The sequence below is a fragment of the Ictidomys tridecemlineatus genome, chromosome 2 (genome assembly GCF_052094955.1).
Source record: "Ictidomys tridecemlineatus isolate mIctTri1 chromosome 2, mIctTri1.hap1, whole genome shotgun sequence".
NCBI classification, from domain to species: Eukaryota; Metazoa; Chordata; class Mammalia; order Rodentia; family Sciuridae; genus Ictidomys; species Ictidomys tridecemlineatus.
In genome coordinates, this window is record NC_135478.1 from 201,770,286 (window position 1) to 201,795,351 (window position 25,066).

The 25,066-nt window shown below is 42.0% G+C and overlaps 1 protein-coding gene across 1 annotated transcript; it reads left to right on the forward strand.

Annotated features, from left to right (window-relative positions):
• Positions 1–54: 54 nt before the first annotated feature.
• LOC101971390 (protein lifeguard 1) lies at positions 55–24,006 on the forward strand. The gene is made up of 10 exons (XM_005340545.4): positions 55–292; positions 3,597–3,868; positions 9,857–9,935; positions 11,085–11,138; positions 11,844–11,934; positions 15,267–15,304; positions 15,390–15,477; positions 18,623–18,712; positions 20,477–20,524; positions 23,505–24,006. Coding segments are annotated over exons 1-10 (915 nt in total). The 5' UTR covers positions 55–290; the 3' UTR covers positions 23,658–24,006.
• The last annotated feature ends 1,060 nt before the right edge of the window (positions 24,007–25,066 follow it).

A 25,066-nucleotide genomic window follows, 5' to 3' on the forward strand; every position in this document is an offset into this window, starting at 1 on the left:
AGCCAGCAGAGATTTTTAAGGACCAGGTGAAGGTCTCACTTTGTGATTCAGGCACCAGCCTAATGTAGTTTCATGAGGAAAGCTCAGTTGACTTTGGTTTTTGTTGGTTTTGTTTTTTGAGTGCCTTGAAAATCTTGCTTTCTCTCCCATTTCTGATTCACAGGACTCGGGAAGAAACCAGGTTGGTTATTTGAGCATCTTTCAATGCTTCTCATTTTTGTGTGAAGGCTGCTTTCTCAGAAGAGCTCCAGACTTTACCAACAAGAGAAATAGATCTTTTTCTCTTCAAAATGTAAATATATATTTTATTATTATTATAAGTAATAAATGTTCATTGTTAAAATCCATACCATTCAGAGTGTATTCCCCAACTCTGCTATGTCAGAGATAACTAAACAGTTCGTAGTATATCTTTGCACTCCTTGGAAGATGTGTGTGTGTGTGTGTGTGTGTGTGTGTGTGTGTGTGTGTGTGTGACATTTAAGTAACCTCACTAAATATGATTTTCTACTAAATATTATTTTCTAATCTTACTTTAAAAATTCAAAGCTGTATCACAGTGAACTTCACATTAATCCATATATATCTGCCTTTTCCTATCCAAAATTAATTTTACCCTTTATATGCTGATGGATATTAGGCCGTTTTCCTTGTTTTTGTTTTGTTTTGCAGTTATAAGCAAGGAATGATGTAATTAATTTCCTTTTATGTGTATCTTTAATTACTAGTGAATATATTTATGGGGTAAAGTTCTAAAAACCTAACAGTTGGGTCTAACAATACACATTTTGATATCTGATAGATGCTGCCAAATTGCATCCCATTCCACTTCCCAAAAAAGTTTTCATGCTGCCAGGTTGTACCAGGGCTGACTTACCCACTAGGCACAGTAGGCTGCATGCCTGGGGCCCATGACTGTTTTGGGGGTGGCATGATACTATTTTAATTTTGTTTAAAATCTAGAGAAAAATAAATATAATAATGAATAGCTAACATATAATGAATTTAGGCTGGCTCATATTCATCTTTTTAGCAATGCCGTTATAAAAGATGATTTAGGATTGAAGTATACTTAATTTTTATTATATATATATAATAATTGAATATATATATATATTCAAGTGTTTTCTTGGAGGAGGGATCCCATGGGAAACAAGCATGCATAGTTCCCATGCAAGCAAGGCTCTCAGTTAATCTGTTTCTTTATATTCTTACAAGCCTGAGGATTATATTTAATCTTTGCCAGTCTTTTATGAAAATAAAATTACATTTCACTATTGTTTTTACTTACAGTTCTTGGTTGTTTGTGAGGTCTTGCTGCTTTCTCAGAAGAGAAATTTACTGACCATTAAAATTTCCTTTGTGAATTGCCTGTTCATGTTTTTTTTCTCATCCTTGTCTTGGATTGTCTGTATTTTCATTGATAAAGTCCTTTTTACAGTACAGAAAGCATTGCAAATATTATTTTTATTATTTTGCATTTTAGATTTATTGGTATCTCTTTGTAATGGCATTGAAGTATTCCTGTACCCGAATCTGCCCAGCACTTCTTTTATGGTATCATTCTTACAAAGGCTTCTAAAAATTTTCCTTGTATTTTATTTTATTGTTTTGGTACCAGGGATTGAATTCAGGGGTACTCAGCCACTGAGCCACATCTTCAGCCCTATTTTGTATTTTATTTAGACATAGGGTCTCACTGAGTTGCTTAGCGCCTCCCCATTGCTGAGGCTGGCTTTGAACTCGCCATCCTCCTGCCTCAGCCTCCCGAGCCACTGAGATTACAGGCATGTGCCACCATGCTCAGCCCTTGTATTTTATTGTAGAATATCTATGACTATTATTGTATATGATAATATGTTTAATTCACAAGGAATACATTTTTGTATATAATGCAAAATAGGTATTAAAGCTTATTTTGTTTTCCAAATACATAATTGTTCCAATAACATGAGACAATAATTTGAAATTCCATCTTTATCCAATATTATATCCCCAAATATATCAGTTTGTTTTTTGAATCTCTCCCATCCCATTGATCCATTTATCTATTGCCACATTAGTACTATAATTTTAACCATATTGTTTAATGATGTTTTGATTCCTGATAAAGTAAATCACTACCCCTCCCCTCACAATTCTTCTCTTTCTCACTGTTTCTTGATTATTCTCATACGTTTACTGTTTCCAATGAACTTTACAGTTATAATTTCATGTATTGGAAAAAAATTCCAACAAACCTTGTAAAGCGTAGAAAGTAATTTAAGGAGAGGGAACATTTTTACCGAATCACATATGCTTCTCCAGGAGCCTGGGGTTTTGTTGAGACCTCTTTTTTTGCCCTTCCTCCTTGGCCTCCAGCTTGTCCAAGCCTTTGCTCTCTCAGCAGTCTCCTTCCCAGACTCCTTCGTGGCCCATTGTGGAACAGAAGTCCTGCAGCAGGGGACTTGCTGAGTCCTCATGTTCCCCAAGAGAACCCTTGACATCCTGCTGTTAGAAATCATCACAAACTTGGTGCATGACAACAGCACGTTGATTATCCTCTGATTCCTCAGGTCAGAGGCCCTGAATCAGTTCTGCTGGGCTACAGCTGAGTGCCAGCAGGGCTGCATTCTGCATTCTCGGGAGGCTCTAGAGGAAAATCCAACTCCTTGCTTTTTCCAACATCCTTAGCACTCCTCTACCCATGGCCACTTCCTCCATCTTCAAAGACAACACCTGTAACCCTCCAACCTCTATTTCCATTGTCCCTTCTCCTTCTCTTATTCTATCCCTCTGTCTCCCTCTTAAAATTCGGATCGTAAGAAACCTCGTGATTTGACTGGTTCCAGGACCATCTCCCCATCTCAAAGTCCTTAACAGCATCTGCAGTGTTCTTTTGACATGCAAGGTAACGTCCACAGGTCCCGAGGAGTAGGATGTGCGCATCGCTGGGAACTGTTATTCTACCTACCATACCCAGACTCCTTAAGTTACTTGCCAGCCGCCAGTGATGTGCTCCACGCCCCTCTGTTTAACCTCATTGTACTCTTGAGCTTCGTACCCCAGATACCTGAACTTCTTTCAGTTTCTAGACCTGTCTGCTTGCTCCTCCCCTGCTCCAGGCTGTTCCCTCTGCCTGGGAAAACCATATTCCACCTCTTCCCTTGACCAACTCCTACACAACCTGCAGGCTTGGCTTAACCCCCACTTCTCTGGGAGCTTTGGAAAACCCCTTCTACTCCCTGCCTGTTCCTCCAGCCCTTTGTGAAGGGCTCTCATACCATCCTTCCAAACTTCTGGCCTGCTTATATTGTCTCTCACCTTACTGCTTGTTTGCTTACCTTCTATTCAAAATGTGAGTTCTTTGGTGGCCTTAGATCCCTGTTTTATAAAAATATTAATTTCATAATAGAATGCAAGTTATTCTACTCTATGAGCCTCATCTTACAAAGATTTGTTCATGATTTGTTTAATGAATGTTTACTAAACACTGTCATGGCTTGGTGCTCAAGGACAGGGCCAAGATAATTAAAATTGGGGGGGAAATTACCTGAATGTCACAGGGATCTAAGGTTATAGAGGTATGGACACGAATAACACTTTTTCTCTTCCAGGAAAATGGACTTGGAGATCAGTGAGCCAATAGACTTTAGTTCAGGAGATCAACATCTGATTCGGAAAGCAGCAGATAAAAGGGCCCAATCTCAATCTGGCCAGCCCCCCAAATCTACACCTTCACCTGGGGTCCAGGAAACCCAAGGGAGTCCACACCCCAAGGCTACTGATCGCGCACATACCTATGTGGTACAAATTTCAGATGAGCCAACCCCAGCTGACAGCAGTACAGTCACAACCACCGCATTCTCAGACGATGCTGTCCGCAGAGGTGAGAAGACAGAAATTACCTTTTTGGAAAAGAAGAGCAAATGCTGTCTCTCTCTCTCTCTCTCTCTCTCTCTCTCTCTCTCTCTCTCTTAAAAATGTATTTTTAAAATTTTGGTTTTAAATTTAGTTTAAATTTAGGTTTTAAATTTAGTTTAAAAAGTTTTAAATTTAGTTTGGTTTTAAATTTAGTTTAAAAATTTAGTTTAAAAAGTTGCTACTAAAACATTTTAAAACTACATCCCAAACAGTGTGCAAGTATCACCACGATCTATTCATATGACTTTTGCCCCTCACAAAACTCAAATTCAATATCTTTTGTTATAATTCCTTGTTCTGCCTCCCTGCAGCTTGTGGCAACCACCATTTACTTTCTGTCACTCTAAGTAACTGACACGAGGAGAATCATGCAACATGTGTCTCTGAGGACTGACCTGCTTCACTTACTTCACCTGATGTTTACCTATGTTGTAGCATATGTCAGAATTTCCTCCCTTTTCAAGTCTAGATGCTATTTTATTGTGTGTGTCTGTCATATTTTGCTCATCCACCCATGCTCTGATGGACACATAGTGTTCCCACCTTTCGCCCATGGTGAATAATGCTGCCGTGAATATAGAAGTACTGAAATATTTTCAGGCACTTGCTTTCAGTTCTTTTGGGTATCTATCCGGAAGCAAAATCACTGTATATCCTGTTAACTTTTCAAAGCCCCCCAAATAGTGCATTCTGGGGATTATGCTAATTAGGCAAATGCGGGTGAACTTTTAGCCTACCTTCCTTTCTTTTTGCTTCCTTTATTTCCTCCTCCTACCCTCTCTCTTGCTCTCCTTCCCTCCCTTTTCAACGTGAAGAACTTGAAGTCAGTATGTTTCCATAATTGACTGTATCACAAAATAAAGCCAGCTCTTTAACTGACATTTATTTTTCATATCAAAGAATAAATCAATGATTTCGGCAATGAGGATTCAGCTACGCACTTAGTTCAACAACTGCTTTCCTATTCTTACCTCATTTCTTATAAGTACTGACTCTCCCTATCTGGGGATTCCACATAGATGGAGTCAACCAACTGTAGTTGAAAATATTCTAAAAGTAAAGGGAAAAATGTTGCAGCAAGGGCTGAGGGTGTAGCTCAGTGAATACAGCAGTTGCCTAGCGCCTGCGAGGACCTGGGTTCGCTACCTAGTACCTCAGACACAAAACAAAGCACAGCAGAGGTGGCATCAGTACTGAACATGGAGAGGCATTGTTTTTTCTTGTCATTATTTCCTGAACAATGGCAGTACAGCCACTTACTAGCACTTACCTTGGCAAACATTCTTTTAAAGTATTTCCACAGTGTTGCTTGTCAGAGAGACTTTTTATTATTATTCTATTAGCTTTTACTACTCACAATGTATCATGAGATAGGATAGAGTACCGCAATGGTAGACTACACCCAAGTTGTCCAGGAGATTCAGAAATTCATAATATACATGTGGCAAACAACTTTTGGCCTTTTAAAGAAATGAGAATTAGTCATTAACTACAAAATGTTCTCCCCACGTTCCAAGTGATAACATAATATTGACTTAAGTTTCAAAAGATATTCATTGGATGTCCTAAATATTCTCTGTAAGTCAGGAATACATTCAGCAACTAGTAAGAGAGACTTAAAACCTGAGACTTAAATCAGATTTTTTTTTCTTTCCTGAAATATGCTATTCAAAGGAAGGTGGTTTGAAGCTAATGTGTCAGGTCCCCGCTGGCCACTGTGTCACCCTTAAGCCTTCCCAGGCCTGGACAACTGGCAGATAGACTATGAGCTTTGGATCCCACCACTGTCACCCTGTGGCCCACACCCTGCAGCCTGTGACTAGAAAGGTACCTTCTGGAGCTCTCGCCCATCAGGAAGAAAAGAGAAAAGGCAAAGGGACAAAGACAAACAAGGGGACAAGGGAGGGCAGCTGCCCAGACGGCTCCAAGGGGACACCATTCACAGAGGTATCCTGAATCAGCCCACCTGACCTCTTCCCGAGGCTGCCTCGGAAGCCGCAGGAGTTTACAGTGGCCTGTCACTGGCCTGTCTGCATTGCATGGCCACCTCTCCCTGTCCTGGTTCAGTTGGGTCCGTTGCTGCCCTTACCAAGATCTGGGTCAGATAGCGAGGAAGCCAGCGGGAGTGGGCGCCTCTAGCAATGGGTGCCTCTGCCACAGATGCCAGGCCCTCAGGGTGTCATGAAGGGAAATGTGACTGCATTTAGTTCTTACAGCAACTTGCAAACCAAGTTGACTGCCCTACAGATGTGGAAATGAGGCTTAAGGAGGTGTCATCGAAAAGTAGGCAGAAGCCTCCTCACCAGCGTTAGTCACTCGTATCCGCTTCTTCTGGAAGAAGTCTGGGCACTTTTTAAAAAGTGATGTAGTATATAAAAAGATGAAAGTGCTACGGAAAAAGGAAGGGGTAGGGTGAGTCGGGTAATGGATTAAGAGTTATGGGGATGAGGACTACAATTTTTTTCCATGGTGTTTGAAACTAGGAGTGCTCTGCCACTGAGCTACAACCCCAGCCCCATGGACTAAAAATTGTTTTTAAGTCTTTATTTTCTAGTTGTAGGTGGACACAATATCTTTATTTCAGTTTTAGGTGGTGCTGAGGATTGAACCCAGGGCCTCACATATGCTAGGCAAGCTCTCTACCACTAAGCTACAACCCCAGCCCTAGACTAAAAATTTTTAAAGCGGCTGAATGGTGATGTATATAATCTATAGATGTTTGAATTTACTACTTTTAAGGGTATACCTCAATGGTTGTTATATAGTTATACAGGCATCACCACAATCAATTTAAGAACATATTTAACACTTCAAAAAGAAATCTTTTACTCATTAGTGGTTATTTCCTACGAGTCTGCTTTCTGTCCCCATGGATTTGCCTCTTCTGGGCGATTCATACAAATGGGGGTTGCACAGCATGTGGTGATTAGTGATTTCCTTCTTTCACTTAGCATAATGGTTTCAAGGCACAACCATGTTGTAGTATGTGTCTCTACTTCATTTCTTTTTATGGCCGTGTAGTAATCCATTACCTGGGTATAACACATTTTGTTTAACCATGCATGCATCAGTTGACAGAGATTTGAGCTATTTCACTATTTGGTTATTACACACCAATGCTGCAGTCAACCTTGGCTGTTGTGTGAACATCCTTTCAATTTCTCTTGTGTAGCTACCTAGAAACTTCCAAACTGTTATAAACAGTTTATAAAATATAAACTGACATTTTACATTCCAACCATCAATATATGAAGGTTTCCATTTCTCCGCATCCTTGCCAACTTTTTTCTGATCATAGTCATTCTGGTGTGTGTGAAGTGGTATCTCATTGGAGTTTTGATTTGTGCTTTTTCACATGCTCAATTGGCCTTCCAAATGTCTTCTTTGGAGAATAAGATTCAAAGCCATTGCCACACTCTCCGTTTTTGTAAACCCACCGTTTTCTTTCTCTGTCATGATTCTAGGGTTTGCCAGGGCTCAGTTGGCAACCTTGTGCTCTCATAATCAGACAATGGCTGAGACTGCTATGTCTGTCGTGTCTCCCTGACATGCCTGGCAGTTGCTGTAGGGTGTTGGCTGACTTCTTGTGGCTTGAGCTTCTCGCTATGTGGATCCCAGGAAGAGGTGTACTGAGGACACCCTCCGATAGGCAAGCTGTCCAAGCCTCTGTTTGCATCACATGCAAATGTCCCATTGGTCAAAGCGAGTCTTGTGGCCAGGCAGTCAGTGTGGGAGGCTGCTGCCCAAGCTTTGCCTGTATTTAGTTATGTCATTTGTCTCCTTGTTATTGAATTACAAGAGTTCCTCATGGACTGTAGAACAAGTCCCTAATCAGAAAGTCCTGGGGCTGGGGTTGTAGCTCAGTGGTAGAGCGCCTGCCTAGCACGTGGGAGGCACTGGATTCAATCCTCAGCACCACATAAAAATAAATAAATAGAATAAAGGTATTGTGCCATCAAAAACTAAATTTTTTTTTATAACTTTATTTTATTTTTATGTAGTGTTGAGGATCGAACCCAGCGCCCTGCGCATGCCAGGCAAGTGTGCTACTGCTTGAGCCACATCCCCAGCCCCAAACTAAAACTATTTTAAAAAAAGAAAAAAGAAAGAAAGTCCTTTGTCAGAAGACTCTTGTGAGTTATTTCACCTTCTTGATGATGTCATTGGAAGCACAAAGCCTTTACTTGGATGAAAATCCAATTTATCATTTTTTTTTTCTGCTTGTGCGTTAGGAGTCATATTTAAGAATTCATTACCTAATCCATGCTCTTGAAGGCTTCTGCCTTTGTTTTTCTAAGAGTTTTTCTCTTATGTTTATGCCTAGAACCTGATTTTTAGTTAATCTTTGTGTTGTGGCATGAGGAAAAATTCCCAATTCCTCCTTTTGTACATATATATCCAGGAGTCCCAGATCCATTTGTTGAAAAGATTATTCTTGCCCCTCATTGAATTGTTCTGGCACATTTATTAAAAAAAAATCAATTGACTATAAAAGCAAGGGTTTATTTCTGGACTCTCAACTCTATTTCATTGATCTATGGGTCTATTATTATGATTCTGGGCCACATTTATTGTTTATTTTCTCACAGTCCCCGCTGTACAATAGATGCCAAATTAACTTTAGATAAATGAATATTTTAGTGAAGGCAGCACACAATTGGAGATGTATGCTCTGGTATTTTGATTAAGAAAACTTTGTCCCTCTCCTCTGTTGTCACGCTTTCGTGAATAGAAACTGCCCAGCAAAAGGACAGAGTTGGCCGTCCTATGAGTTCACTCTAAGTGGCATTATTTCATTTTTTTTCCCTTTTAAATTGAGATAAAGCCATGCAAAAAAGAAAATTATCATTGCCAGTGGCATGGCCAGTTTAGAGGACCCCAGGAAGACCTGTGCAGTAGAGGGTAGCTCAGTGGTAGAGCGCTTGCCTAGTATGGGTGAGGCACTGGGTATGAGTCTTAGCACCACATAAAAATAAATAAATAAAATAAAGGTCTATCAACAACTAAAAAATATTTTTAAAAGTGAGCAAAAAGAGATGCTGGCATACTATACTGTCACTCACTTGGAACTCTGATCTGACATAATTCACCAGGTTATTTAGTTTCTGCATTTATAAATAAGAAGGAAGGGGGTTGCTAATGGCAGTCAGGTTGGAGAGTTGGGAACTCTGAACACTCTGCAGCCCAGGGCCACCTCCAGAGGAGTAAGCATCCTGTTCACTTGCAGCAGGCTCAGGGGCCGTTGCTGTTGTCCATTCTGTCCAGGGGAGTAGCTGGATCCCTAGGAGGAAACTGCCACATCCCGAGACTTGCAGATCATTTTTGATGGAGAGTGCCTAATAAAGAATTAAATCCCTGAGTTTGTGAAAATTTGGGTTTCTATCGATAAACTCTAAAGTTTCCAATAAAACATAATTAACAATTGGTTGAAATTATTTTCCATTGTTGTTGTTTGGACTCGAGACCAACTCTTGCTTTGTTGTCCAGCCTGACCTGGAACTCCTGGGATCTAGGGATCGACTTGCCTCAGCCTTCCAAGCTCTGGGACTACAGACATATGTCACTGTGTCCACCTTTGATTAAATACTCTTTAAAGGCTCTGCAGAGTTGTATTTGTTTTTGTTATTGCATTTGCTGACTGGAAATTAGCTCTCACTACCTCTCTCATTCTCAAAAAAATCAAAGGAAGAGGCTGGGGCTGGGGCTCAGTGGTAGAGTGCTTGCCTAGCATGAATGAGGCATTGGGTTCCAGCCTCAGCACTGCATATAAATTAAAAAAAAAATAAAGATCTATCAACAAATAAAAAAAATATTTAAAAATAAAGGTATAAAAATACAATAACATTATAAAAAATCAAAGGAAAACTTCATTAAGTATCAAAATTAGGTAATTACATTTGTATTTTTACTTTGGAATATTTGTGTCACTAAAATAATGTTTCTGTCTTCTCAGCTTTCATTGTGAAAGTGTTCCTTCTCCTGTCAGCCCAGTTGTTAGTCACTGCGACAATTATCAGCATGTTTATTTTCTGGTAAGTCTTTATCACTGGTGTAGCATAAAATGTTAAGTTGTTCACATTAATTCTCATTGAATCAACTCTTTTTAATTTTGATCATTTAAAAATTATATTTTTTCTTAATTATTCATCAGAGATGATATTTCTACAGGTTTGTTTTTCTGAAGCAATTCCTAGACCAAGGTGGTGGTAGATTTCTAGAATTCTACTTTAACCTCCTTCTTAAGCCAAGAACGTTTTTCTTCCTGTTATTTTGGGTACTATTTTACTTGCCCTATTTTCACAGATTAAACTGGATACAGGAAAAAGGTGAGAACTTGGAGGCTGGAATTAAATATTTGAGAGACTATGATCTATTACTGATTAAGTGTGCATCCTATGCAAATCTGAACTTATGAAATAGATGAATGATTTATTTTAGCTTGTATGCATATCAACCTCAGTACTTTTTAAAGAACTTCACTAGGTGTTTGCATTTATTTAAGTTTGACTTACCACTTACAAAAAAAATGCCTTTTTTATAAATGCATCTTTGTTCTCCTTGGTGCTGGGGATGAAACTCAGGACCTCACTCATGCTGAGCATTGCTCTGGGCTATATCTCCAGCCTATTTCTCTTTTAAGAAAAATGTTTCCAGCTGGGTGCAGTGGTACATGTCTATAATCCCAGTGACTGAGGAGGCTGAGGCAGGAGGATGATTGCAAGTTCATGGCCAGCCTCAGCAACTTAGGGAGGACCTAAGCAACTTAGTGAGACGCTGTCTCAAAAAAAAAAAAAAAAAAAAAAAAAAAAAAAAAAAGCAGGGGTGGGGGCTGGGCATGTGGCTCAGTGGTAAAACATCACTGGGTTAAATCCCTAGTACCAAAAAACAAAGCAAAAAACAGAAAAACAAACAAAAAACCAGTTTTTAAACTTTTTCTTTTAGTTGTAAATGGACCTTTATTTTTAAATTTATTTTTATATGTGGTGCATGAGAATTGAACCCAGTGCCTCACCTGTGCTAGGCAAAACTCCACAGTTTTATCCCTATCTGTCATTACTAATCATTGTGGGTTCCCGCCATTCTTTTCATGATAGTGTTTTACTTCTGCTTAAATATGACATCAGTTAACAGAATGTACTATTTGTCATGTAAAACTATATCAATTTTTTTTTCTTAACTAGGAAAGGTTTAAAAACGTGGGTACGTTCAAACCCCTGGTTCACCTATGCACTCTTGTAAGTATCCTCAACTTTAATAAAATCTTGTTTTTTAACTAGCTATTGACTGAGGTTCAACTACTATTCAAAATGAGGTAATAAAGGCATAATCTTCTCGAAATTATATAGATGGAAACCAAACAAATGATTGCTTGCCACCAGTCAGGATTGAGGTGTGTGTGTGTGTGTGTGTGTGTGTGTGTGTGTGTGTGTGTGTGTCACAATAAAGGGGGTGGGTAACACCAGAGAAGTCTTTGTTGATGTGTCATTGATAGAATAGCTCTGAATTTTGATCCTGGTGGTGGTTACTTGTATTTACACATAGATTTGTGTCATAGTTCTATGTAAAAAAACTAGATAGACACACCATATCGATGTCAAATTGCTGGTTTTAATATTACATTATAAATATATAAATTGCAATCATCAGAGGAAATTGAGTGTAGGTTTCATGGGACCTTTTGGTCTCTTTGCAATTTGCTGTGAATCTATAATTATTTTTAAAATAAAAAGATACAAATACCCCACAAGCTATCTTCAGATGGCAATGAAAAAAAAAAAGTTTTAAAGGCAGAGAGGAAGAGAGAAAGGAGATGTCATTTTTATAATTTTGTAATTTTTATCAGATAATGTTATAATGATATAGTCTGCATATCTGTCTGTATATATCATATAATATAATCATTGGATGTAAATAACACTTGGTTTTACATTATCCTGCAGCCCAGCATTTTTTGTTGTACTAATTATACTTGCCTGCTGTGGGAATCTTCGCCGTCAGGTGCCTGCAAATTACATTCTCCTGGGATTCTTTGTAAGTAAACTTTGCCCGTGCTCTAGTTGACCTCTGACATATATTTTAGTTGCCATGTTAAATTCATTCCCTTTTCTTGTGGCGACTCTTCTTGTGGAGTAATGCACGTAGGGATTATCTGTGGAATACTCTTGAGAGAAGTTCTGGTTGTAATGAGGCAGTAAACTTACCTCTGAGGTAGCAACCACACCTCTTTAGCAAGTTAGAGTGTTTGGACTCCTAAGCTGCTCCTTCCCACTGGCAAGCTGAGCTCTGATAAGGCTACCTGGGGAACCCTCTCATGAGTTAGGGCTGCATTTCAAGAACAGGTAACTTGATTGTCCCGGGATCTCTGTCAGGCACAATAGCACATTTTGTTCTGGAAGGTGGTTTCGTATCTAGTTCACAAACTCATGAATGCCATTTTCTTTATTTTTGTAAAGAGTGTGTTTTTTTCTCGTTCCAGTCCCTCTGGGAGCAGAAGCCATCTCTGAGCTCAGGTTGTTCCCAGTTCCACGACTTTCTTCTCAGTTCAGGAGAACTTTTCCAGCGCCCAAGAGTTGGGAGTCTGAGGGCTTCTCGTGCTCATTAGCCTCACTTTGGTTCCTGGTTCCCCAGAGCCTCTCTGGGGTGACTTGACCCCACTTGTGACAGAACCTCATTACACCTGCTTTTCTGTCATTCCGTACCCCTCTAGGTCACATGAAACTATGTGGCTCCCTTTCTTGTAGCCAGTTACTTTCTCTTCTGCTCAGAACAGAAAGACCCTCCCCCCACCCCCGCCAGGATGTTTCCAGCTCTCCACAGCTACCTGAGTGCCTAGATTTCCTGACCCTGAATAGAATCTGGATTCCTGTCATTATCCCCACATCCATCCCAACACTAAGCTCCCAGGGACTTAGCAGCATCTAAGAGTTATTTCCCTAACCCTCTCACTTAACAGAACCATCGGGCCCAGAAGGCGAGAACCTTCTGGAAGCCTTGGTCTCCCAGGAACTCACGTGTAGCAATTGCTATGGTGTTTTGCTCCTCTTGGGAAAATCCAGAACCATCCCAGTGTGATTCAGGAATAGAGTCAGCACATGATTCTCTTTTTGAGTCTTTGAGTTTCTTCCATGTAGTGTTGACCATCCTTGCATAAGAAAATTTACTTACCAATTGGTAAGTAAGTTTATTCCTTATCTGGTTCCAAATCAGATTTGAGGTAGCTTATGCAAATGTGTGCAAGATAAGATGTTGAGAAAAAATAGGAAAATAAACCCAGTGGTTCGATTGATGTGCAAGATGCACTAACTCCTGTACACCTGGGTGTAGGGATCCTAGCTTTGGTTCTGCACCTCCTGGTGGTCAAAGCAAACGAGGACCCATGACCAAGATGTCAGTCTCAGCATTCCATGTCAAGCAGCACCCAGGAGGAATAGCTTCCTCTTGAGGCTGGAGAAGACTGGCTGCCTGCTGCCCGCAGTCAGGCATTTCCTCTGCTGTGAGAGCATCGAGGAGCCTCCCTGGGTTGGCATGGATACCCTGCTCATTGCACAGGTCGGCAAGCAGGGTGTCCCGGTGCCTGCCCTGACAGCCCAGAAAGCACCTGAGAGTGGGCAGGGCAACGGGCAGGTTTAGGAAGCTGTGAGATTCTGAAGCTGAGAGGAGAGGAGAGGGCAAGTTTCCTAGAAATGTTTGAATTTTTCCTTTTAACATTTCAAATGGTTTCAATGCAGATTACAAGAGGAGACAGATAAAAGCTGTTGGTCTCCAGAGAAAGTTGTCCTTGTTGAGGTTTTGTTCTCAAAGCAAGTAACAGCTGAAGAGAAGATATGTTGTAGAGGGGGAAAGAATTAGCTGTATTTTCTAGGGTTAATATCTTGCCCAAGTGTTAGGAAGTATAGGGGTAAAACCATTTTGAAAAAGGAGTTGAAAGAAAACAGGAAAACATACTCATGGAAGATACTTTTTGTCCCATGAAACCTTGATCCCTGGAGCCCATATTCTGAGCTCTTGAAGTCATCAGACAGGTTTGAGTCTACAGCTGATTTGTTCCTCTTCCTTTCCTTCTCTCTGCCCCCCCCTCTACACACGCACACACACACACACACACACACACACACACACACACACACCTTTAATATGCTGCAATGAAACCACTGAGTTAGGAGAAGAGGGAGGAAGCATCTTGTGAGGAAGGTGGAGGCAAGCGAATGACTACAATATTGTGTGCACATGGAGTAAGTAAATGCCTGGTTCCTGTAATGGAAACAGAGATAGCCTACTTGGGCAAGATTATCAAAGTAGAGAGTCAGGCAGAGCCTGGGCCTGGGAGAGCCAGACAGGTAACCCAGGACTTTGAGGCTCCAGTTCTTTTCCAGCCTCTGATCCTGTTGGCTCAAGTTCAAAGCCAACGCCGTGGAGTCCTCAAACTTGTCAGGTTGCACCCTCCTTTTTGTTCCCTGAGACAGAAGGACCCTTTCCTGGCTCTTTCCGTGGATCTTCCACATCCTCGGGTTTGCTCTGACTGAGCGTTCAGCAGCCTGAGGAACGTAGTCCCACCACCCGCGCGGGGCTGTCTTCCTCACAGCGTGGCTGTGGCTGTCCTGAGCCTGACACATCTGTGGTGCCGTCCTTGCTCTCATCCTCCAACTTGACTGCCTGCTGGCTCTTGGCCCCACCAGCCTCGGCTCCCTTTGGGTGGTGGGAACTCTCCAGTGCAGCCTTCCTCCTTCCTCCCAGGGTTAGCGCCTACAGACGCAGTGCCACATGCCAGGAACTGCCCCCCAGTTCCATCTCCTGGCACTGGGAAGGTCTGGGTTCTCACCCCAGGTCCTTTGGAAAGTGTCAGTCCCCAGACTCTGGGTGAAGCATTCATAGAGAGAGCATATCCTGATCTGATAGTGTTCTAAGACTGTGTGGATGGCACCATTCAACTAATGACAACAGAATCCACAGATGAACTTTAAAAATGTTCTTTTATCAGTGCATAGTATTAATTATACAGAATAGTGAGCTTTACTGAGGCACATTCGTGTATATACATGCACATACTTGGTTTCCACATTCGTAATTAGTACGTATTTAATTCACTGGATATGTTAAATATACTATTGTGTTTTAAGAAACTTGCACTGGTAAACGGCTTCCTCTTGTTAGACCTAGGAAGACTGTGACAGAAACGGTTGGTTGTACTGTTGATTTCCCACACTCGCCCCATAGCTCTGAGCACCAGGGTCGTGTACTTTCTTGCTTGCTCCCTAGACCCTGCCCAGAGCCACACTTCAAACCACCGCCTGTGGATTCTGGATCTCAGCCTCATGCCTTGAAAAGCAGGCTTCTGATTTATTGTGAATTTTTTTTTTTTTTAGACACTTCTTCAAGGTCTGCTGCTTGGAACCATATCAGTGTAAGTCTTCGTTACATATTTCCTTATTATTGTGTGTGCCTTTCCTTGAATGTATGAGAACAGTAATTGCAGTCTCTGGTTTTAGTTTCTATAATGCGGAGGAAGTGTTGTGGGCCACAGCAGCAACCACTCTGGTGACATTAGCACTCACTATATTTGCTCTACAAACAAAAGTACGTATAATTGGAACAGATTTCTGTCTTAAGGGGGTTACGGGGAGTGTTCCTTTGTCCCTCTTGACCCGTTTCTGCACCCGGCCCCTGAGCTCTGAGGTCCTGTGGGTCTCCCCACCATGGCCCTCTTGTCTTTGGGCTTTCCATGGACTTGGACCAGTGGATCCCCAGCTGGAGATGGGAGGCAGGGAGGAGAGAGGGCCTTATTCCCATGGCAACCTCTGGACCAGTCCCTCTTAGCACAGTGGAGTTTCTTACAAAAAATTCACTGTCCAGAGGTGGCCAACCCAACACAGACTTCCAGGCTTCTTGTGCTCTTCCCTTTGAGCCTAGAGGTGGCACTAGCTCTCTCTCTGGCTCCTAGCCTAGACCCACTTGTGCTCGCTTCCCCGTGGATAGTATTTTCACAAACAAATGCTCCTCAAAACATCCTATTTGAGTGTGCCAACTAACTGTTCCCTGCTGGGGCCCTGACTCTAATAAAGGAGTTTAAAATTCAAAAAGTTTACAGTTCGTCAGGGATCCAAAGTGCCAAGATTACCCGGAGAAGGTTATGTAATCCAGGACTGTTCTTTTTAAAGTATGACATCAGTCTCTGCAGCCCTGAAACGCTCCTGGAGTTGGCGAGATATTTTCAGCAGCCCTTTCTTTAGCTCTGGCGACCTTCTCTCGGCAAATGATGGATTTGTCTTAGTTCAATAACTTAGGAGTGTTTTTCTCCAATTGTTTGGCATGGTAGGGAGTGTCTTATGTACATGAAGAATTTTAGCTTTTTCTGGAAGAAAAAGGAAGAAGCAACAGAGAGGCAGAAGGGCCTGCTAAAATATTTGGTCAAATTGTATCAGAAGTGTTAATTCATTATCAGCGTGATATTTGCCATGTCAAAACTGGCCATTTGCAGAAACCAGCCTCTTTGTAAACAGATATGCCCTCCTGAGGCACGTGAGGTGGGCCGCCAAGGAAAGCATAGCTTCATTTAACCATTTCAAACCCTCTAGGAGCTGGGGTTGTGGCTTAGTGGTAGAGTGCTCGCCTAGCATGCCTGAGGCACTGAGTTTGATCCTCAGCACCACATAAAAATGTAAAATAAAGATATTGTGTCCACTTAAAACTAAAAAAAATAAATATTTTTAAAAAAATCTTCTAAAATGCCAGAATACTTTTTTGTATGTGTGTGTGGGGGGAGGGTATTGAACTCGTGGGCACTCGACCACTGAGCCACATCCCCAGCCCTATTTTGTATTTTATTTAGAGACAGGGTCTCCCAGAGTTGCTTAGCACCTCACTGTTGATGAGGCTGGCCAAGCCGCTGGGATTACAGGCATGTGCCACCATGCCTGGCCCCAGTACCATTTGTACCACTTCTGGCTTTTCCTCCTTTTCTCTCTAAAATGGAGTCTGGGGATTTAGGGTGAGGGTATGGCTCTTGTGAGCTCTTGGCACTGGCCCAGGAGAGGGGTAGGGGGCAGAGATACCATGACCCATCGTTGTTCCTGAATGATGGGCACCTGGATCCCAGGGTTGCTGTGCGCTCTGTGGGTCTCTAGAGCTGAAAGTCCCCCACTGGTGTGACTTAGCACCTGTTGATCTCAGGTCTGTTCAGAGCCAACAGGGCTCCCCATCTGAATTAACCTCACCCCAGTTGTCTTCCTTTCCACTAAGGAGGACCAGGCCTAAGGTGTCAGTGTTACGAGCCAAGTTGACTACTCTGTAGATCCGAGCTGGTCAAGAGGAGTATGCCGTCAGGCACGGTCCAAGTCATATAATAAGACAGTCTTAAATTTCCTAGTAACACATTTAAAAAGTGAAAAGAAACAGGTGACCCACCATTGTATAAAATTACGTGGCACCAATAAGCAATATGGGAAAAAAAGAAAAGAAACTAGTTTCAATATATTTTGTTTAAGCCAATATATAGGAAACGTTACCATTTCAACATGCAATCCACATAACAGAAATATGAATGTTTAACATTCTTTTTGTGAGTTAAAATTCAAAATCTAGTGTGTATTTTATACTTAGAGCATATTTCATTTTGGACTGGCCACATTCCAGGTGTAGAGTAGCCACAGGTGGCTAGTGGTTGTCCTTTTGAAGGTGCAGTTCTAGACAAAGTTGCTCCCAACCCCCTGGAGGGCCTGTTGAGACTTGCCAGTCCCCTGCCCCAAGGTTGTTGAGTCAACAGGTCTGAGGTGGGGCCTGTCTGGCACTTCCCAGGTGGTGCTAATGGGTGCTGCAGGTCTGGGACCCACACTTAGGGAACCAGTGCTTTAGATTATTCTCTGGGCATTTCCAGGGTAGGGGGCAAGAGGGGCAATGCAAGAAAATACTTAGGATATTTTGGATATTGAGGCTCTTCTTTTGCTGCATAATTTATTTCATCCCCCAGGCAGAAGATGACTATCTTATCCCTTTTCTTTAAAAAAAAAGAAAGAAAAGAAAGGGGGCTTGGGCTGTAGCTCAGTGACAATATGCTTGCCTAGCATGTGTGAGGCACTGGGTGTGATCCTTAGCACTATAGATACATAAAATAAAGGCATTCTGTCCATCTACAACTACAAAAAAAAAAAATTTAAAAAAAACTCTAATCAGCCTAAGCTAGTTTAAAAAGACAAAAATAAGAAAAGTCGCATTAATCAATTTCAAAATTAAAAAAACAGCAATTTTTGAAGACTTAAAAATATATGAATTTAAACATGAAAAAGATTCCCAGTTGATATCTTGGTATATTTCATTCCATAATGTTTTCTATGCATATGTTCTTAAAAATGTGAATAGTCATGATACTACTATCCACATAAATTCACATCATTTTTCCAGTAAACCCTTTTTACTAGGGGAAATTTCATATAAATATAAAAATAGAATGGCATAGTGAACCCCATGTTACTTATCACCTACAGTTTTAGGGATCACCAACTCTTGACTTCTATCATTTCATTCATGCTCCTTCCTTTTTCTCCCTCCAGAAGCAAATCCCAGTCAATATGACACTTTTTATGTAGCATTTTTCAGTGGTAGGCACTAATGGGTTTCCATGGTTTCCTGAATTGGTCAGGGCAAATTGTCTATGGGGTTAAAAATGAACTCTGAACCCCTAGAAATCCCTTGCAGACGATAACTGAGCTGTTGTTTGTTTCCCCAGTGGGATTTTACCTTGCTAAACGGAATGCTGTTCGTTTTTCTCTTCGTACTTGTAATCTATGGAATTCTCTTAATCTTCATTCGATCATATGTAAGTGGGCTCCCGTTTGGAAACCTCAGAGAGCTGTTGTGACGGGTGGAGGGCTGGGCGTGTAGCCTCACCCGTGTGAGGCGATGGGTTCAATTCTCAGCACTGCATATAAATAAATGAATAAAATAAAGGTCCATTGACAACTAAAAGAAAAAAAAGAAATTAAAAAGAAAAAAAGGATGGATGTAGGTAGGGCTGACTGTGTCAGTCTGGGTCCTCTGAGAGCAGATGTGGAGTTGGGAGCATGCCAGGATTTTCAGATGAGAAATGTCCAAGCGAGAAAAAGGGAAGGAGGGCACTGATGCAGGTTGGGAGAGCTGTTGGACCAGCCAGCATATCTGGTCCCTTGGGCAGGAGGGCAAAGGGAGTTTGGGCAGAACATTCTAGATGTGGTGTGGTCTGAGGGACACAAGGCCTTCATCCCCTACCTCCCAGGAAGGGCCCTGCTGTTCCCAGCCAATGATGGGCCAGTGCCTAAGACAAATTGATGTGAGTTGCAGGGCCCAGCAGCCTCAAGGTCACTGTGCTCCCCTCCTGGGAGCTGAAGGTCCCTGAGGTCTGTCCTATTGACAGCCACACTGACATCACTGGGTGGTACTGAGGGCAGGGGATGGAGTCTGCAAATACTGAGCCTACTCTATACTGTTGTTGGCCTTCCCCAAGAGGGTCTTGAGGTAAAGCTACTGGCAGGAGCTGTCTTCTCCTGTGTACAGGTGCAGCCTGTTTGAAGGAAGGAGTATGGAAGAGAGAGTTCCCTCTGACATGTGCCAGTAGCAGCCTAGAGGAGGCTCCTTGTCCCAGTTCAGATTTTTTTCCTTTAATATATTCATTGAGATCTTGCTAGGTGTCAGACCTAGGCACATTGAACTCTTAGAACATTCCTGAAAAGTACAGTCTGGAACTCTTGTGGCCTCCAGATGGTGTCACCTGTTCCCAGTCTCCCTTCTGCACCATGAACCTTGCGGGCCAGCAGGGTGCACTTGCCCACCCCTCCCAGGCCCAGCTCTCTCCGGCTGCAGGGTTTGGCATATTGTTCTCAGGGGCTGTACACCTCTGCCTTGTCCTCTTCCCAGGAGTCAAACCTTGGGTGTTTAGACTAGTTCCATATTCTGGTCAGGAGTGTCTTGGCTGCGAGGAACATAACCCATTCAGACTAGCTTAAGGCAATGGCCTGGAGAATCTCATGGAACTCCTAGGTGGGAAGAAGAGCTGGGTCCACAGGAACACAAACCCTGCCTTCCTCTCTGGGGCTGGCATGAACCGGCCATCTCTATTTGTGCAGTGGATCTCCAGCCCTGGCTGATGACAATGGCCTGTGCTGCTTGGATCCCTCTAGACGGGGAATTGATTTCTGACTGGCCTGGCACATCTGCTAAGCCCAGTTACAGAGCAGAATTTCTTGATCACTTGGCAGAGTCACTGTGGGTGTCTTCCACCTCTCATCACAGCCTTTAGCTAGGGAGGGCGGATTCTCTAGAACCTCACAGATGTAGATGTGTGGATGAGGCAAAAGCAGAACATGTCCAACACATTCTCCTTGCCCTGCCATGCATGGGATATTCAGCATTTACTCATGGAAAATTATTTGGCATGTGTGAGGTTGGTTTTCTTTTGCTTATTTGTTGGAATTGAGTGGATGCTGTTGACTCTGCTCGACTTTCTTGTTGATATTGGGTCCTTACCCATCAGCGGTGACCTAAGCAAATCCTTTGGTTATTCCAAAGTCTTGTTCTTAAGCTACAACTGTTTTCTTTCTCTCTGCAGTGGCTGCACGTGCTGTATGCTGGACTCGGAACCGTGCTCTTCTCCATGGTAAGTCCGTCTCTTCCTCTCCTTGATGAAGAACGTGCTGTCTGTGCTAGTTACGTGGAGTCAGTAATTCACTAGAAACCCTTGGGCAACTTGCTGCCTCTTATAAGGTCAGATTTAAAACCATCACCCCCCAGGAGAGTTAGATGGTCCTTCCAAGTCCACAAGAACATTGCTTTTCCTCAAAGAGTCAATATTTAAGAAGAGAACAAAGGGTTATTTATAAGCCTCGGTACTTATGGTAGCAGGGTGTGATTTCATTTTCTCTCTTAGATCAGTCTCTTTTCTACTCTTGCATAACATGGACTACTCATGGGGACTGGCCAGGATCACTGTCAATGCATCTAGAAAATTTTCCTTCCATTTTGACCTGTTTCTTGCTTCATATCTTCACAATTACTTCAAGGAATATTTGATTTAAAAGGTATTACATGCATTTGTTTTAAAATGCAAACAACATAGAAGACTACAAAACTATGATAAAATCTCTCTCTGATTCCCTGGTCCTCAGAGATAACCACTGTAAGTAATTTCTGGGAATCCTTTTAGAATTTTTTTTTTTTTTTGCCACATGAGCACCATTTCCTCTTGCAGTACTATGGACACACTATATATAATGTTCTGCTTTGGCCTTTTCACTTAGACGTGATGATCTCCATATACTGGCAGACCTACGTCAAGCTCACTCTTTTTCAGAGCTGCCAGGTTTTTCCATCACTTACTTTTATCATGTCACTTCTTTTGGGGATTTTGTCTTATTATTTTATTTTTTTGCAATGCTGGGGCTGATATCCAGGGCCTCACGCATATGGAGCAAGCACTCAACAATTGAGCTACATCTCACTCATTAGGTTTTTTCTATTTTGGAAATTTCAAGATAGAATCAGAAGTAGAGGGAATGGTAAAATGAATCCGGTATATTATCAACAAGTTTTAAAACCATCCATGTTTTGCTTTATCATTTGTCTTTTTGCTGTTATTGTTGGAATTGTGTCGTATCTTTTAAATGTTGGAAAAGTTTACACCCAGGGATTAAAGTTCAGTACACACACTGCAGTTTTCTCATTTCTTTTCTTGTAATAGGAACTGATCTGTGCCCAACCTCCTGTGCTCCCATGTGCTCAGCCTTTGTGTGTTGGTGCTGGCTGTGGTGTCTCTTATGGCCCATTTAGGCAGTTTGTTTCCGTGTAAAATATACACGATGTTCTGTTTCCTACCTGCAGGCAGAGCAAAACCTCTTGTTGGCTTAGGGTGGTCACTGAACACCAGACAGACAGCTGGAGGAGAAGACTGAGTGTGTGTGTTTTAGCCATCAGAGTTGTGATAGGGAGTGAGGCAGGGTACCGCACTTCCAAATGCTCCTGGGGGTGGGGGTCTGAATCCTGGCTGGGGCTTCCCTGTGTGTTGGCTGTGTCTTCAGTGGGATTTTGGGCCCTGGTCTCCTTGGAGGGGGACGAGCAGCTGGATCTCTGCTCATCTTCCTCCCCCACTTTCCTGCCTGCCCTCGAACACATGACCTCTCTTGAGAATCCACACCCCTAACCAACCAGTTCATGCCTGCAGAATCATTAAGACTCCATAATCCCCTCCTGTAAGAAGATCAAGATAAATTCAGGGTTTTTTGGATGCAAGAAAGAGAGAAAAGCACTTCTGCAAAGGAGTTAGGGCTCCAGGATGAGAGATGGATGCTCAGCTCCTTTTGAGTGACGAAACGTCCCAGTTTGTCTAGGACTCAAGTGTTTCCAAGGCCACCTAAAAATCCTGGGAGAATTGGAAGGGTGGGCCACTCTAGCTGTTTTTCCTTCCAAAGGTGCTCAGATGAGACCTAGGGATAAAGGGTTGAGGGACTGAGCAGTTCAGGTGAGACACCTGCTCTGGCACCTCCCTCAGAGACGCACTAATATAACCAAGACTCAGTGAAATCTGGCCCACCACCACTGGGTTGTTCCCGCACTACGTGAGATAGCACCTGCCATAAGCCTGTTGTGAGGCTGCCCAGGAAGAGGCCTGTTCCTCCCCTCCATTTCCCCTCTCCCACCTCTTCCTCCTGGACTCCTTGGGAAAGGTTTCATTGAAGTGAATATTGCTCTCAAATCTATCTTTTAAAAAATCTTTTTTTTTAAAAATTTATTTTATAGTTAAAGGTGGACACAATATCTTTATTTTATTTTTATGTGGTGCTGAGGATGGAACTCAGTGCCCCACGCATGTTAGGCAAGCGCTCTACCTCTGAGCCACATCCCCAGCCCTTAAAAAAAAAAAAACAAAACAAAACTCCAAGGATTCTCTCTATTTTCAGTGTTGGAGATTTGGCCTAGATTCTGGATATAAGTAACTGCTCACTTTGCAGCAAACACAAAAATGAGAGAGGCACGCTGACTTTAAAAAAAAAAAAATCTTGACATTTTTAAGACCTGATGATTTTACCTACTGCAGCTGAACGAAAACCTTTCTTTAGGGACTGACTTAGTCACATGGGAGTCCCCTCTCTTCCTCTTTCTATTTTGGATATGAAGCACCATTAATTACTAAACCATCCCCAGTGGCAAGGTTTGCTGTTACCCAAAGCTCCATAAATTCAGATTTATTTTTACTGTGTGAATCAAGTGTTTGGAAAGCTCTTAGATTATTTGTTTAGCAAGGACATGGAAGGAAATCACAAATAGAGGGCATTTGGTAGTTTAATCTCTGTGTCTACTTTGTCCACTGGGTCCACATAATTAACCAAAGGTACAAAGATTTTGGATTTGGCTCAGATCTGGTCCCACAGGCTTCAGGAAGATAAGGCACTTGGTTTTATAGGAGTTTAAACTTGGGGACTTCATGAATGACGCCGAAAGAGTAATATATTCAGCCCCAAACTGACTTTCTAGAGTATTTTTGTGCTATAGCTAAAACAGCTTTTTTTCCCAGAGCATTTAGGACACTTGGTTTGATAGACAGGTACGATTGAAGTAGCTAACTCTTCTTCCTTTCCTTTAAGTACCTGGTGATGGATGTGCAGCTCATGGTGGGAGGGCGTCATCACCACTCTGACCTGGACCCGGAAGAATACGTTTTTGCTGCCCTGAACATCTACTTGGACATCATCAACCTCTTCCTTTTTATTTTGCAACTGATTGGACTGGGACGGTAGTGGTCCAGCCAAGGCTAGCTTGTGCTGAGAAGCAGGAAGGAGGGACACTTGTGACATGTTGCCAGGCTCAGATACGCAAAGGTTACCACTTCCTAAGCCCTTTTATTTTAAAAAAAAAACAATATTTAAGAACATTTTTATTAAAGTTAAGCATTTGAAGGTAGCTGTTGCTGTTCTTCTTACTTTTAGTTCCACTGTCACATAGCAAAACTTTTGGAGGACATTTCAGATTTTTATAAATTCAAAGAAATGAGTATCATACTTACAAATATTTGTAAGATGCCCATTATTTTGTTCAAGTTTTCCAGGCACCATTTCTGTACACATCTCTCTACATGAATAAAATGGATTACAGAAATTTAAAGTTGCTTCTTTCTTTACTCTTTATGTGAGCATTCTGAGGGACTATGTTGGTATATTATTTTGCAGTACTGAGGATTAAACCCAGGGATGTTCCGCCACTGAGCTATACCCCTAGAACCCTCCATTCCCCCCCCCACCTCCCACAACCTGCTCATTATTTTTAGAGACAGGGTCTTGCTAAGTTGCTGAGGCTGGCCTCAAACTTGCCATGTTCCTGCCTCAGCTTCTCATGTTGCTGGGATTACAGGCGTGTGTCACTATGCCCATCAATGCATCTTCTTATTTTACAGTAAGATGAACCAAAAAGCTGGGTGCAGTGACACAGGCTTGTAATCCTAGAGACTCAGGAGGCAGACGTAGGAGGACTGCAAGTTTGAGGCCAACCTCAGCAATTTAGTGAGGCTCTAAGCAACTTAAAAAAGGATTGGGGATGTGGCTCATGGTAAAGCACCCATGAATGCAATCCCCAGTACCAAAAAATAAACACACAAACAAAAGAACTCTGCCTTTATCCTGGACTCCAGTCAGATGGGAGAGAATAACATCTACAAGTGGGATTGAAAGAGGATCAACTTCAATCAAGTTACTGTCCACAAAAGGCCCAGGTCAGCATAGCTGCTCTTGTCACCATCGTGCCTGTAGTTCTGGGCTTGACCATTCCTCTGATTGCGTGGGACAACTAGCTTCCTATGAAGTCCTATGTTTTAAACTTAATTTGTGTGTTTAATTGTGACAAAATATAAATAAAACTTACTTCCTTATCCATTTTAAGTATACAGTTTAATAGCATCAAGTTTATTTAAATTATCATGCAACTAATCTCCCAAAGTCTTTTTCTTTTGCAAAACTCAAGCTCTAGGTCCATTAAAAAAGAAGTCCATAACCTTTTTATTTATAGATATCTTACACAACCAGTTTATGTTCCAGAAGGTCATAGGCCATACAGATCTTGACGTCCCTCCTGGATTCTCACAACTTGCAAGCCCCGGGCCAGCCAGGCTTTGTTGCTCCCCGAGCAGGAAGAGCACAAGGCTGTGGCATGAACA